Source organism: Phalacrocorax carbo, chromosome 3 (genome assembly GCF_963921805.1).
Source record: "Phalacrocorax carbo chromosome 3, bPhaCar2.1, whole genome shotgun sequence".
NCBI classification, from domain to species: domain Eukaryota; kingdom Metazoa; phylum Chordata; class Aves; order Suliformes; family Phalacrocoracidae; genus Phalacrocorax; species Phalacrocorax carbo.
In genome coordinates, this window is record NC_087515.1 from 92,332,845 (window position 1) to 92,349,817 (window position 16,973).

Genomic DNA, 16,973 nt, shown 5'->3' on the forward strand with positions numbered 1-16,973 from the left:
AGAAAGGAGAAAACAGAACTATACATACACAAACACCTCAGCACTGAGGTACTTCCCTGAAACAATAAGATGCATAGGAACAAACAAGAAGGCTTCCATTCAAAGCTTTCTTGAAATATAGAAGAGCAAAAGGCGTGAATAACTGGTTTCTAAAATGGTCATATATTATCATAACTTTTAAATGACTGCCTGCAAGCATGGTTCCAGTGTTCTGCTTCTGGAAGCCAAGCAACAGCCTAGAGCATGCTCCAGCAACCTGAAACTACAAAAGACACAAGTTTCTTATGGAAACAGTGACAAAGTTAACTGTCATCACACAAGCAGTACAACTTTAATCACATTTTATAGGTACGAGATCCACTCAGTAAGAAATCCAAAGAGCAACATGTAAAATGGCAAAAGATCAAGAACACATAGCCAAGAAACATAAAACTGATCCCAGGATACCTGCATTGCAGTTGTGCCGTTCAATGCCTGGTGAGTTCAGCTAATGTATAAAAAAAACCCACATCAGGCTCACTGATCTTGATTTTCCTTTATTCACAGTCCAATTGGATGAAGTAAACTTAAAGTAATGGGAACAACAAACTGATAGACTAATAGGTCTGCCAGGACATGCTGCCTATGAAGTACAGGACACCAAGGATCTACCGACAATTATTCAATCACTTTGATGACAACAGCTGACAAAAACGCCACCTGGGCATTAAGGAGAAAGTTTAGTACACAGTGTAGAAATGGCTCCCATCAAATAGCCTCGATGGAAGACAGGCAGATTTTGCCCTAATCTGCTCCCCAGTGCTGTATTACCCACTGTGGCTGCTTTCTCTTTTGCTCAGATTTGCTCTTTCCAATGAGAGGGCAGATGTTTTTTCAGCCTGCCGAGCATTTATGTTGGCCTCCATGGGGAGGTCTGCAGAGCCTTTCCTACAGAAGAGCAAAGCAACCCCAAGCACCCAGAGAATACACCTCTTCACTTGTCCATAACAGTGTCCTAAAGAAGCAAATTCAGAATTACTATCATTGATAAAGACAATCCATCGGCTATGTTTCTGTGAAGACACCACTATATTTTACAAAATTCACAGTTATCCCAGCTCACAGTAACTCACAAGCCCTTAATACCACAGTTCAGTTTACAGTGCTTTTACTATTAAGTCATGAAGCAATAATTTTCAGCATTTCTTTGCACCACAGCAGCAACAGTTCAGAGAACGTCAGGATGACTAATCAGGTAATAGATGCAAATCTTCATCATTATGCAGGGCAAATACTTGCCTTCTAAATGATACAAAAGCTCAAAAATGTATATTTGCAAATTTTCATTTGCAAAACTGAAAATGGCAGATTGATACTAATCAATTTGAAGTTTAAATAACATGCTCAGCTCAATTCAGCGTGAATAAAATACACTAATTTGCCCAATCCCTCAACAGTACTTAATCCTGAGCTAGATTTCCCACTTCCAGTAACACGCGCATTTCAATATAAAAAAACACTACAACCACAGAATTTTACCCTGAATGTGACCAGTGAAGCACTGGGAAGTGTGCCATTGGCTTCTTAATCAATACCACACCACCCAACAGTTCATAGACAGGAAAATCCACACAGCCTAGTCTCTCCAAAACTTTCAAGCAAATCTTTTAAGTATGAAGAAGGGGGGAAAAGTTTTGTCTGAAAACTTTATTTCTGAAAGGGAGAAGAACTACCTTTAGTTTAGTTAAAACAGTTTTGCGGGTTATAGAGTAACAAATTTTATAGATATTTCATTTACATCTCATGTTTCAGTTTCTTGAGCAGCACCATTCATGAGAGCTTAGCCTTCCAATAATAGCACAGCTGATCAATCAAGTAGTAGGAAAGTGTTACCTGCCTGGATAGGACCTGACATCTCTGCAGTGGCTGCAGTAAATGCACGTGTCTGCATGCACATGCAACAGCTGGGGAGTCAGCAGAACATGGTCAAGGCAGATGTTCGGTTATCAGCAGTGTATGTTGAGAACATTAATTCCATGTGTTCGTGTTTACAGCTGAAGGTAAAAAGAGGAGAAATCACTCCTGATCTCAGCTCCCTCATACATGAATAAAGCAAACAGCTGTAGAATGCTGATGTTAGAGCAAGCACAGGGAATGCACTCTCTTCCTCAAAAAAATCCAAAACAGTAATCTACTCTATGGACAGCTAACACCTCTCTCTGAATCATAACCGCTGTTATGACTCTTCTCCAGCCCTAGAGACTAAAGCAAGAGCTTTAGTCAGAAATCACTGAAGACTGTCAAAGTAAACAAGAGTCTTACCAAATTTTTCACTGGCCCATGAAATGACATAGCGCTTTGAGAATGTATATACAGACAAGAGGCTCAGTAATCTAAAGACAACCCTTCACCGCTGCTTCCTTAGGAAATGTAACAAAGGCAGCACATACTCTTTAAACAAGCTTGTGTCACTTTTGTAACACAACACCACAACTTTCTATGCTGACCTGTTCAGCTACATATTGGGAGCTGATGTTGGGTTCACTTTTAAATCTTCTAGAGGTAAAGCACAAAGAGTTGCATCGTGTCTCATTCACGATGAGAAGCACTATACTGGAGCTCTATGTATGTACAATCTGTACAATCTATCCCTTTTTTCTTGGGAATCACTTTAGAAAGATTACAGACCAGTGTGTGTTTCAGTGTATATAAAACTCTATGCTCAGTAGAAGTAAACTGCTGATGGACTTGCCTTGCAAAAGGCTTGCTCCCATCTCTGTAAGGGAAATCTTCAACTTCTATCATGAAAATGGCATTATAAATAAAAACATTTCTCTTCCTTTAGGAAACAGGTCTACAAGTCAGGACAGCTGTATGACACTACTGAGATCTTGCATTTCTTCCATATGGCTAAACGAAGTGGCTATGGTGACTGAGCAAAAAGGTCCTTAAAAAAAGCCTTAAAAACTTACTCAAGTCAACAACCTAAAATAACTACATGTAACCGTCCCAGTGTCTCACAGTACATCACGTGTTAGGCAGAGAGAGCAAAAAGCAACCTGACACAGGCACAAAAGCAGATCACAAAGTCAGGAGGTTAGGACACTTGTTGCAACAAGTCTACAGTGGATCCAGGCTTCTCAACTAAGGCATGATGAAAGGTTTACTTAAGAGCCTAAACACACAGCTCATACATATACCCCTTTAGGATCCACTGCCTAAGCAACCACAACAAATTATATCCTTCAGAGACTGAAGTGTGCTTAGAGCATGCTGATAATCTGCTAACACTGAACTGACAGCAAAATATCATGGCCCTGGGGACAAATGCTTATGAGCTACTCAGCTCTTCAATTAGAGATGGTCGTATGGGCACACATTCAAGAGGAGCAAGACCTGGATTCAACGCCTTGTCAGCACATGGATTCTCCAATGCCATCTTCCATCTCCCTGGGGTGTGATCTTGTCAAATTATAGGATAAAATAGGATATCACCGTGTTCATATTCTATTGTTATTATTACCCTGAATTGCACAGAATAAGCCTGAAACAACAGTAAGAGAGGGGGGAAAAAAAAAGGGAATGTGATCATTCCTGTAAGGAGGGCACTCTCAAAAAGAAAAGGTCCTGGGTTCCCACCTTCGTCTTCAGAATGCTGCGTATTAATTATTAAAAGGCTCTACAGTGCAAAAGGCATCAAAAGCTGGCAGATTCAACAAGTGACACTTTCAGTGTGATCTGGATCTTTTAAGAGCAGTCCAAGTTTAAGTGATCATGACATACAAGCATGCTAGCTCAAACCTAAGCATATAACCAGAAAACAAGTGATATATTAAAAACAGTCCTTGCTACCATCAAAAGAAAACAAAGTCATGTTTTTTAAAAAAAAAAAGTTTCTCTGGTACAAACACTTAATATAATTCAGAAAAATAATCACTTCAGAAGTTAGTTTTCTAAGCCCATGAAAAATCAGATATAAAACTCAGAGGAGGTGTCACATCAAGATTTCACAGCATTGAGCCTATCAAACAACATATGCACAGAAGTCACAATTTCAGCAGTTTGAAATATGTTCAAAATACAAATTCTGATTAAATATAGACAACTAAGGAATATACTACATTTTCCGTAGTTTAACTTTTTTACCTGTCTGGATTTCTGTGAAAAGCAACAAAGTATAAAATACAGGTCTAAACTAACTTAGGTGACTTAAAATATTTCCTGTATGTCTTTTTAAGCTGTCGGACTCTACAATCAATGATTCCTCTTGATCCAGGACAGGAGTGCTATTTTTTAAAAAATGCTAGAGGATCTTGAAACAGGCTAGATCAATTTTCAGGGGCAAGGAAATATTTGGTCTATTGCCTTTAAAGTAAGGAAGGACATCTTTCTTCCACAAGAAGCTTTCCCAAGTTAAATAGTGATGAAGCCATATGAAAATATATATATTTTTATATAAATACACACATACATCTTAGCTTTTATTCTAGCAAAGAGATGTAAGATTTTTTTTTAAACAGGACAACTACTTATGTTCTTTCTGTCAGCAGTAGGTGTCATCTCTCAGCTATACAAGGGTGCAATTTATCTCACCTAACATTTCACTACACTCATCAATCAGGGCTCCCTTAACTTTTTTAAAAAAAAAACAAAACTTTTAAACCAATACATTTCCAGAGGCCAATATATCTCATCCCAAAATAGGCTGCTGAAACAGCTGGGATGAACAACCCTCAGGAGATATCCTTTCTCAAGAATAGCTCTATGAGCTGCTGTAACTAGCTCAAACTTGAATACTCATTCTTAGTCATCTGAAGACTGACAAAACAAAAATCTAGCCACTGTTTGCATGTTTACCCATCCCGAGGGTTCACCCATACCCATCCCTTAGGTACATCTTAGGAATTGTACCTAAGAGAAGGTTTCAGTTACTGCTGGGATCCATTCAAAGCCCATGGCAGCTTGCTCCAGGCAGGTGCACCCTCATCTCCTCCTCATGCAGATGACAAATTCTAACCTATTTCAAAACTGAAAATAACCTCAAAATCTTAAAAATGCAAAGACAATATCAGTAAAGTTAAGCAGCAATTTTAATTTGTGTTCACTATATTTATGATTTATGTTCATTTATGTTTCACTCAGAGCTATATATTCATAAACATGCTTACAGGAGCAATGCAAAGTCAAAGCAGCTGCTTAGATTGGCTAAAAAGAGGCCTCTGGTGGCAGTTGTAAAGTATAACTTCTCATAGTTTCCTGAAATACATATTTTCATGATAAAAACAGCTACAGAAAGCAGACTAAGCAGTTAGATTTGAAGTGAAAATGTTGACATATGACCGCTCATCTCCACAGCAGTAACCGTTTCAACCCTTCCTTCTTCATGCCTACACCACAGTTGTCAAATTAGTCTTAAAGTTCCATGCATATCTAGTCAAGTAAAGCATCTCATTTTAAATAGCTGCATTGAAAACTTCAGCATTAATGTTATTTCATTTCTAAAGATAGCAACAATTAAGACTGAGGACTGTTCTTTCCCCGACACCAACCATGAAGGCTCCTTGATTTTGTTTAAAAATTACATAGACTGATAAGGAAAATTCACAGAAATATTTATATATAAAAATGCAGCATTTCTTGGATAAGCATAGGAATAAAATAAGCCTGCACAGTAAAACAGATTAGACTGGCAAATGCATGTAAAATTCAGTTTCTTTATTAAATTTTCATGACACTGACCCACATGGAACATAGGGAAAACAAGCATTAGGCACATGATTAGGAACAATCACACAGCCTACAAGAAAGTACATAAGGCTCCCTGCCTTCTAGAAAGAGCCAGCAGACAGGAAAATCGTAATAACATGGAGAATTGTAACAGCTATGCTAAGGTTGGTATGAAAGGCGTGAATGGAGATGTGCACGTGCCAGGACTGAACGCAGCAGCAGGCCAAGGACTAAAATAACAGCCTGTACTGATCACAAAGGACACCACTCCCAACAGTAAAACTGATAGATGTGTTTTTACATCAAAACCCAAAGTTCTCCGATTAGATCACAGCACAGGACGACCACACATCCCAGCACCAGCAGAACAACAATAAAGTTGCAGCGTATCACATGCACCATCCTTCTCCTCTACATCCAACAAGACCAGATGACAGGCATATTTCAAACACATATGTAAAACAAGGGAAAACATAAAAACTTGGCCTGAGGTTTATGGAGGCTGACAAAAGTAATAGCCTGAGGCAAAGGGCAGCCTCTAACAGCTGATGATTTGCTTATTGGTTGTACTGGAGTAAAAGCAATCCCATTATCATTTAAGAGCCCGCAAAGAGGACAAAGCAGACCAATGGACAGCTGAGGACTTTTCTGCCACTCTCTTGGTCCTTGACACTGGCATCTCAGGAAGGGAATTAACAAGTCCCATCATGAGAACTGACCCTGTAAGGCACCGTCATCTGCAACAGCTGCACTAAGCAGTTCCTCTTGGGACGACGCTACAGTAAGCGGCTACAACTATCATTTCCATCCTTTTATTTGTGTTAGCAATCACCTTAAGAGGTGTCCAGGATGCAAATTAAGTTTAAAAGTTTCAGTATTGCATGGTACCAAATGCAAATCACCAATTATTTTCAGCTGAGCAAAACAGCTGAGATCTACAGAAGATAATTTAACATCTCTCCCATCAGACTGGCATACCTGCAGCCATACTAACATAACATGTTTTAGTAAGGCTAAAAACATTTACTATTTGTTACTTATAATAAATAGCTGAACTGCCTAGCCAACATGCATTGTATTTTTCTTGAAATAACTCTTTTAATTCTTAATAGTAAATTCATTAACAGATTCAAAGCAACAGGTCTGTCTGTTCCATCTTTTTATTTGTGCTACAGTTACCTTAGATGTTCATGATGAAACATAAGCTGAAAATTTTCATGGAATTTCTATTTTTAAAGTACAGATTTGCAAAACATTGTACAACTAAAGCTCTGCACTTCCTAGGCACAGCTGCATTTTTTCCTGATGGTGTTTCAGTGCAGGTCCAATCCAATGAAACAGACTTAACTGCTCTTTGAGAGATGCTTTGTTTTCATAGAATGACAGCTCAAATCTTTATAGGAGGAAAAATATTAGCTAAATAAAAAGGAATAATTGTACTTGTCCAGAAGGGATTGTAAAGGATTTATTACTGCCAAAGTTTCTCTTCATATTGATGACAACTCAACACGTTTCATTCTTAGGAGATAGAAAGTACATCCAAGTAACACGAAATATACTGCAAACAAACACTGAAAACACTTCAGCAGAGAAGATCACATTTTTATGAAGCAACACATAGCTATGCACGCAAGTACGCAACTTGTTACACATCCACAACTGGACAACAGGACGCTGCCAATAGCGGATGCCCAACATGGATCTTTCCTCCCATAATCTGCTCCAGCCAGTCCCAGTGGCAATCCCTCAGACAAACATAACAGTAAAATTCATACTGCAGAGAAACAGAAGCTTTGCTGCAGAGAAGCAGACCAATGGCTCATCTTTCCCTTTATCACACTTAATTTGTTAATATTTTACCTGACCAAGAGGAAGCCCCCTACTGAGCAACTTCAGAACATCAAAACACTTCTCTACATAATTAAGATACTCCAAATATATAGAGAGAGTCAGATAAGAGGGTGTGCCTGATCTGCCCTATTTAAACATCTGTACAATCTGACTTAGCTGTAGATATGACATCATGGTGTCTTAAATCAGAAACTGCAGGCAGAGAAGGTACCTGATGGAATCACACACCTTTTTCAAGCCCATGGATCTAGGCCTGAGTTAACTAAGCTGCAGACAATTCTCAAGTTTCAGTGTGATTTGATCAGCAGCATAAAATGAGCTACCGTACAGAGATCGAGCTGTTAGCCGCAGTCCTGCAGGACTGTGGATTTGACAGCTTAAGGAAGCTTGCAGCTCTTAGTAGAAGCAGCAAGCATTCTGCTAACCCACACAGCTTGTCCAAGCTTAAATCAAGGGCACCACAACCATAAAGCGAGGGGTAAAACTCTGGCTATGCTTTAATTGCTAATGATGCATATAATGCATAGACAAAAACACCTGCAGAACCTTTCCGAGCACTGCAGCCCAAAAGCATGTTCACCAGCATTTGTACACTGGATGGCATCAGGTAGCAGCTCTTCTCTCATAGTTCTCAAGTAGCTTGACAAAAAATGGTTTCATGGAAGAGACTTCAGACTAGTTTTCATGAGGTAGCTATGGAAAAGACCTGTCTATAGGATTCCAAAGCAACAATACTAACATCTATTTTGCAGAATCTAAGTTTATTCATGTATTTATAATGTTAAAAGTACCTCATCAAATGGGTATGTGAAAAATAAGGGGAGGGGGGTGGAGATTACAGGCACTGTAAATAATGCACACAAAAATTGATACTTCAGGACAACAGGGAAAAAGTAAGGTAATAACCAGGAGGGGGGAAATCAAATTTTCCAGATACAAGGTTTTCCTTTAATAACCTCCAGTTTGTTTGGTGTTTGGGTTTGTTTTTTTTTCCAAACTTCCCAAATGGCACTTTTAAAAAGCGTACCTTGGGATTCTTATTTACACTTACAAACACTTTTGGGAAATACTCCCCCTTCCATTTCCTTTAAGGTCTTTCCTCCCAATAGCTTTTAGCTGCCGAAGAGAAAGTACAGGGGGGAAAAAAAGGGTAAGCAGACCAAGGTATATGTAAGTACAATAACCACTTCCCATGGTTTCTCAGTATATGGAAATTCAAATTCCAGTTTCAGCTGCCCAGTGCTTTGAAAGAAACTCTTTGTAGAATCAATGACTTCCATAAAGCAGACGAGGACTTTACAGTACCTATGAATTTCAAACCAAAGAGTCTGAGAATAGTAAATGCTGCCTTCTCTTCCCAACACAAGAATTCATATACCTTAAATCAAAACATTTATTTCTAGAAATATGGATAAACAAAACTAAGGCACATTACTGCAGACCTACAACTAGATAAGATCTTGGTGTAACACAGCAGCAAAAAAAAAAAAAAACCAAACCATTTCACTTGATCTTTTCAGACCCAAAGACTGAAAAGATGATAAAAAGAGCCAGAAATCAGGGAAACACAGTTTTCAAGCACAGGTCTGATTAAATCCTGCCCCCCTGCTTCAACGCAGAAAACATGTATTCTAACTTTATTTTGAACCCTGAAACATAACTCTCTTCAAATGCTAAAGCAAATGCTTGGTCCATATAATGTGCATTTACTCTTCGTATATGGTACAGAACAAAAAATACAGAACAATACATTCAGTACATATCGAAAATGTAGGCATTTAAAAAAAACTTAAAGAACAAAGTCATCATTAATTACATTTAAGTTGTTGTTACTAGTGCTGGTTTTTTGTTTGTTGTGTTTTTAATTTAACATGCATCATTTTCTTACCTTGCAAACAGTCTCTGTATCCCAGGGTAAGATGGTCCTCAGATCAATAACTTCACAGGACACACCAAGCTTTTCTTGAGCCATTGCTGCCACTTCTTTGATCACATGTACCTGAAAAGGCAATGTATTATCACCAAGTAAATATTTAATTTCTGTTTAAGATGTTCTAAATTACGCATACTGAATAGAAGCAGTGATTTAACACATTACCTGCATGTTTAGCAGAAACCTTTTTATTCAGTAATCTAATAAGCGTTTATTACTCAGTTGATTTTTGTTATTTACTACTCGCATTATTCCTAGTATTTTAGCACCACTTCAAAAACTAACTGCAATGAAGAATCACTGAAAAGAAAACTGTTGCTTTCTAGGAAAGTATCTTTCAGTGAACAGTATCAGGCCTCACTAGTTTATATCTGTAGTCAGTTGGAGTTTAGGATAACATTTTTTAGGACTGTAACTAAGCTAAGACCCAACTATACCAGAGTAATGTATTTTGATGTAGCAGTCACATGAAATCCTGCAAGAAGCATTATGTACACTCAAAAATAGCCCTAGTAACTACACTTACTATGATTTATTGAAAGTGTAATAGATTACCAAGTGGTCATCTCCAAAGCATTATCTTATGAACAGTTAAGAGATAGTAAGTACCACATAAAAAATTAACTGTAAACATCCAGTCCTGACCCCCACAATCAAAGCGTATCAGCACTAATATGACAACATGACCATTCACTGGTCTTCCAACACAGCTAATACCAATGTTACAAGTATTGCATTATCTGATTATTGTAATTACCATTTTACTAAAACAAAAAAATACTCCCCTCTAGCAAGAGGCTTGTACTGACTTAGAACACATTATTCACTCTCCTCCAACCACAGAATGTATTTAGCAGCACGTGTAAGTGCACCAAAGTAGATGTAAAACAATCCACATCTAATAACATCCTTTCCATAAGGCATGTTACAATATGAACAGAAAAGAAAGCAATGCTACATACATTCATAACTGTATCTTGACAGTATGTCATACAACACTTTTAAGCAAAACATATTGTAAGCAGTGGCTTCCCTAACACAAACATTAGCAAGCAAATGCTTCAACACAGAAAATAACAACTGTTATGACAACAGCTCACATTATCTTCCACAAATATCCCAGCTCAAAGTGTTTGCTCATGAGATATGAGGGTAAAAATGAACTTCGATATGATGTTGTCAATAAACTCTGATGATTCCCTCATTGCTAGAACATTTAGTAACACAGGTTTGGACTGAGCCAGATGACCCCCATCGAGCAACTTCTAGGCATAGGTCAGGGTTGGAGGCCAAGGACCATCCCCAATAAGCAATTCAGATTAGGTCATCTTGGTCTGGAAGGCAACAGAATTTAACAATATGGACACAGTCAAGCAGTGTCAATTTCCTGAGGGGCAGAGAGCAGTATTAAACTCTACATAGAGCAAAAATCTATGCTGAAACGAGATGATTAAGGGTTTAAACCTGCATCTACATAATGCAAATATAAATAGCTAAACACCAAAGGACTATTTTAAAAGGTAAATCAATACAAGTATTATAATAATAAAAAGAAAATATAGCTTGCAGTGTTTTTATTTAAACTTCCAATACATCTGTGCTGTAATAAGAGGGTTTGAGAATTTTCAACACAACACACAGGATGGATGTTTTTGACATTTCTCTGATGTACAAGTGAGAATGTTCATCTAGTTCACAGGGGGTAAGGATTAGTTAATGACCATGAAACACCAAGCACGACTGTAAAGGAACTAAAAGCCTTCACCACCCCTCACTAGTACCACCCAGGAAAGCAAGCATCAGCAACGCCACCAGAGCAGCAGCTGCCACGCAACTACCTAACGTCCAAACTCATACAAGAAGTAACCACTAAGTACGTGCAAAGTACTCTGCCTATTGACAATGAACTCCGGATTGGTTGCACATTTAGCAATCAAGTTCCAAGTTTATGTACACAGCCTGCAAACACCCTCAGCACAAACTTACTGAACATATTTGATCTGACACATCCAGAACACGCTGGATTTTCTGCATATGTGCTAAACATCTGTCCCCATGCTGTATTATACAGCCACACCCGTGGTTTGGTCAGCTCCTAAATTTGGATTAGGGCTACACATCTGTCCTATTATGATTCACATCAAAAGAACTGCCTGTATTAACACTTGGCCTACATATCCCAAGCTCCAAAGCAGAGTTTTTTTGAAGGATGTAATTCCAAGTCCTCTCTGCACTACTGCCTACTGGGTAAACCCAGGATATTATTACATCTCCATAGCCAGCTTTAAAGTCATTACTTTATCAATTCCCTTTTGGCGAATATGATGAACACTAAGATTTCGTCCAAATGGAGCAAAAATTTGCATTTCCAAAAGGGAACACGGAGAACCATAGAAACTGCGTTCTGCTGGAAAAACGAGTACAAGTAAAGATACTGAAGGAGTCCATAATTTAATACCAGTGCAAAGTTATAAAAGACTAGTAGGAATAACCATATATATAAAAGGAGATCAAGTAGTGTGAGGACAAGGAATCAATCACAGAAAAGCACTGAAGATTACAGTTTTCAAACAAAAACAAAAAAAACCCCCACACCTCACCAGGAGGCACAACCCCAGATATCAATTCAATACTCTTGTGATGAAAGTTATAACACATGCCTTTGCTGGATGACAAATAGCTTGTAAGAGCCTTACTGACCTGAGTGCCCCAAGCAACCAGTGTCACATCACTGCCCGTCTGCAGGACCTCAGCTTGAGACAGTGGAATGTTGTAAGGCTCCACAGGAACTTGTTCCACTGAATAAATAAAAAAGGGAAAAATAAGCATTAGATTCCTTTGCTATTCAATATTATTGCATAAAAATATACACTGAAAATTTTCTTCAATGTTAGTTCCATCTAAAACAATCAACCAAAAATCACATTAGCTTTTATTTCAAAGGTTTAGCTGTAATTAAAAATACTTTAAAATGTAATATTATAAACACATTCAGTGTAGCGTTTCATTTATATTACATACCACAGCAATACAATATACATATACACAACAATGATAGTAATAAGTCCTGGTGTACCCCAAGTCAAAATATCAGCATCAAATTTGGAGATGGACACTGCTCTAATTGATAAAAAAAAGTCTCAGGTAAGTGCTGCAGTTAATTCTAATACAGCATCAAGAAGAGTCTTGGAATTATACATTAACACTAAGATGAGAAGGAAAAGCTGTGCCAGCGGCCTCCTGACATCTGCCAAGAATGATGCTCCACAGTTTTATGTCCAAACAGAGGGAAAAGGTTTTCAGAACCTACACAGAAAGTATCAGCAAGAACTTGTGATTATAGCAGTTTTAAATTAGTCCAAGTATTTTTGCTTTGAAGACAAATGTTTTCTATCCACCAAAAACACATCACAATTCGAGAGAGTAGACAAAAATTAAGCATCTTGTCTTCTCTAAGACATTTAAGGTGGTTCCACTCAGCTTAAAACCCATTTACTAGTTTTCAGATGGAAACTCATTAGGTCAGTTGTGCTAGTTTTGAATCAATGCTCCAATGCACGATACATTGACTGGTTTAATGATTTAAACTGTGATAAGACATCCATACATCATATTTTTAAAGAAATATTGTTTTCATCTGAAGGTGAACTTGTCTATGCACCAGCAAGTCAAATAATACTTCTTAAAATAAATTCCAGTGATAAGTGGGAGGAAAAAAGAAAAATCTTACTCAACTCTCTCTAAATACACAAAACCAATTTATAATGAAGGTGCTCTACTTTTGCTCTTAACATATTTCATAGTTCATAAAATAGTTATTGAGTTCCTGCTGAACAAAATTGTTTCCTGAAGTTATGGTAAAGAATCCTACCGAGTAATACCAGCATGAGAAGTTAAGTGTTTTGTAGTTTTTCTTCATCGGTATAGCAGATCCAATACAAGTAGAATAACCTAGGTTTTTTCCTGGCTTACATTATAAACATAGCTTTTCAATAAATCAAGTGATAAATGTTTTTTTTACATTACAGCAGATGATTTTTTTTTCCCCCCAGTAATGATTCATCAATACTACAAAATTCACAGAATCACAGAATGGCTGAGGTAGGAAGCAACCTCTGGAGATCACCTAGTCCAAGCCCCCCTGCTCAGATCAAGGTCACCTACAGCTGGTCATTCAGGGCCGTGTCCAATTGGGTTTTAAGCACTTTCATGGTCAGAGACTCCACAACCTCTCTGGGCAACCTGTTCCGGTGTTTAACCACCCTTCACAGTAAAAAAGTTTTTGCCTATCCTTATGTTAGAGATATCTCACTTCATCTGAATGGGCACAGAGGAGACATACATATTAACTAAATCATTCTTCCTAAAAACAGAACAGGAAATTTTTTTTCAGCATAATTCAAGAACACATGCCCATTCAATCAAGGAAAAAAAAAATTTTACACACAAGGTTCTTTTAAACATAGCATATAATCAGATCACTTTGCAAACCATTATTTTTAATTTATTAAAATGTCAGTGTCTTCCTGTAATAATTTCTTTGAATAACAAGTGGTTAAAGGAATATAGTGTGGGGAAATAAAGAGGGGAAAGGCACATCCAGCCCTTGCTTACTGCACATTACTGGTTGAGAGTAAAGCAATCCAGGCTTCTGTGGATTTTGCACCTCGTAAAAACCTGAGGCAAAAGAAAGGAGAGATCCCGAAAGATAATGAAACCCACACCTACACTAACTGGCACTGCATAACTGTCTTTTTCATGGGATTGTCATCTACAGGAAACCTGGAGAACAAGAACCTTACAGAGATGCCACCAGACCTTTGAGTGGAAACCTGGGCAACTGACATGAATGAGAAGGTTTTGAAGTAACAGTGGGATGAACTGGAAGGTGTACGTGACACAAAGAGAGCTCCTTCTCTGTGTATTGTTTTTTTAAATCCACTTAGGGAAATTAAATATACAGTTACACAAATTAACTAGTTTATTATTATAGCTAAACCATTCTGCAACGAGATGTCCATTAGATGAGCTTATCTAGAATTCCTGACACAAATGCAAAATTCAGCTTGACAAATATTTATAGGGAAGTCCAGATTTGGCAGGATTTTATTCAAATGCTTTTTCAAAAACTCCTCCCTCAACTAACAATGATTAAAAGCAGCATATGAAGTTATTCTGTGCATATTCTTCCATAATAATTAACCAAACCAGGACAACAATGCTGATACAAAGCAGCCAATTCATCTGTTACTGAAGATATAAATAAAATATTTTAAATAAAATATTTCAAATACAGATTTCAAATAATTACAACTTTTTGTTAATTGCTTTATCAGAGAAAAAGGGCCATCACAAGTTAATTTTAAGACACTGCACCATCTGCTGCTTTTTCTAAAAGAGCAATCTGAACAGCAGAAGGAAAACACGTGTTTTCTCATCTTACCTGTCTTGTCTCTATAACAACCACTGATGCAAGTCGTATTTATTTCTACACCACCAATGTCATATATAGTACAATTAAATGAAACTGAAAAGGTCAAAAAACATCAGAGTAGGTTCTCCACAAGATGTCTAAACCTGATAATGTCAAGGTGACTCATCATCTCCTTTGATTCATAATCATTATGTGCTCTTGACACTGCACAGGCTGTTAACTACTTTTTATAAATCAAAGCCTCATTTTTTCTTTTTAATTCAGTTATTTTCTTAGTATCTCTGACATTTAGGGAGACGTCACCACGGCACTCTCAATAACATTAAATTCTCATAAGTTAACCAGCAACGGAATTCTCTCTATATATGTGTACTTGTATATTTAACCCTGGACTTTTACCCAGAAAGGCTTGTTTCTTTGCTCCTTTCTAATTTTATACAAGGCAAATTAACACACACAAAACTTCTGATGGCCACTGTAAGGTTATGTGGAAGGAGAGAGCATCTGCTCCCTTAAGGGGTGTCTGGACAAGGATCCTTTCAATGCAAATGGGGGATAATAGGAAGAGGGAGAAGCCATAAGCTAAAACACACAGGGACACAAACCAACCAACAAACAGTGAGGGAGGCACTAACAAGAACCAAACTTGCTCAGTCCCACTTATTGATAATGGTATGGGGAATGTTGGAGTGTTTCTTTCAGTAGTATTATCTGATGTAGGACCCTGTCAAATGGGATGATAAAGAAACTATAAACAAAATATACAGAGACACAAACCTGAAGACAAACGTAACAAAGACAAGAAACAAACCTGGTCAGGCACACAGAGTGAAACTATGGGTAGAATAGGAGTTTACAACTGCTATAAGCATGCAAACTTGAGGGCCCAGAGTGTTGGCATGGGGGTGCATGGAACTACACCAGCTGATGAAGGCATGTGAAGGTAAAGGGGGCTGGGGAGGAAACAAGGTGGGGAACAAGACACTGGGCCAGCAACGGGAGTCAAGCCAGGGAGTAGACACCCTGGGCCTGTGGTGTGAGCTACAGGAACAAGTGGGGGTCTTGGCCACCAGCTGCTGGGAGGGACTGGAGTGAGGCAAGTAAAAGACTGTTCTATCTCCTGTGGGAACCATGCAGGGCTGCTAGACTGGCAAAGATCCTCCACTCAAAGAGTTTTGAAAGGAAGAAAGCTGTCCAGGGGGAGAAACACTGTCATTCCCCACTCCACATACGTACAACCAAGCTGGTGGTGACACCGCCATGACTGTCCAAGCAAGTAAACAAGGAGTGAGGGTGAGCACTCCAGAGATCCCAGGCACACTGAGGAACAGCAAGTCCTCTGCTAAACAAACTTCTAGTAAAGGGGGTGACTGTGCAAGAGAAAGAGGCAGTCTTGCCTGTGGGCTTAGCCACAGATGCAGCACTGTACTTGCAGCACTTGCTTCACAAGTGGGAAGAAGAAATATGCAATTACTAGCTACAACTATGCATGCTAAGTATACAACTACTTTTCCGATCTAGCTACTGCTTTGTGATATATGTCCTACATACATATCTATATACACATATATATGCACATATGTAACATGTTATACATACATAAACACATATCTGTATATAGGGACTATTTCCAACTGTTTACACATCACAGCTAATGGAGAATATGAAACTTATCAATGGTATTTCATTCAACCAAAATAGATAGTTCTCTTCCGTAACTTTCAAAACTTACTAGTAACAGACACCCAGGCAAAGTTTAAGATCTTAGCTTCAAGTCCACTCCCTCCTCTTGGTGTTACTAGGGCTCTTGACTAAGGTGTGAGTTACTTTTTGAATAAACTGGGAAAGGTTTTCAAAACATTCTTGCAAAGCTGTTCTTGACTTTGGAAGTTGCCTTTTCTCCTCAGTTCATCACAGTGTGAGTGTGGTGAACTTAAGGCAATGTTACTTCAATATCCACCTTTCTCCCATGGATGACCAAGGTTAGGATTTAAGGCCTAATTTTATTCTTGTATCTTGTGTGGGCAAAGGCACGTTTGGATAGCAAGT

General features: G+C 38.2%; 1 protein-coding gene across 1 annotated transcript in view; it reads right to left on the reverse strand.

Annotated features, from left to right (window-relative positions):
• BCKDHB (branched chain keto acid dehydrogenase E1 subunit beta) overlaps window positions 1-16,973 on the reverse strand; it is a 133,492-nt gene that overhangs the window by 80,179 nt on the left and 36,340 nt on the right. The window contains exons 7-8 of the mRNA XM_064447743.1: window positions 12,191-12,288; window positions 9,446-9,556 (exon numbers count right to left, since the gene is read on the reverse strand). Of these exons, the coding sequence (XP_064303813.1) occupies window positions 9,446-9,556; window positions 12,191-12,288 (209 nt within the window). The remainder of the gene's footprint in view (window positions 1-9,445; window positions 9,557-12,190; window positions 12,289-16,973) is intronic.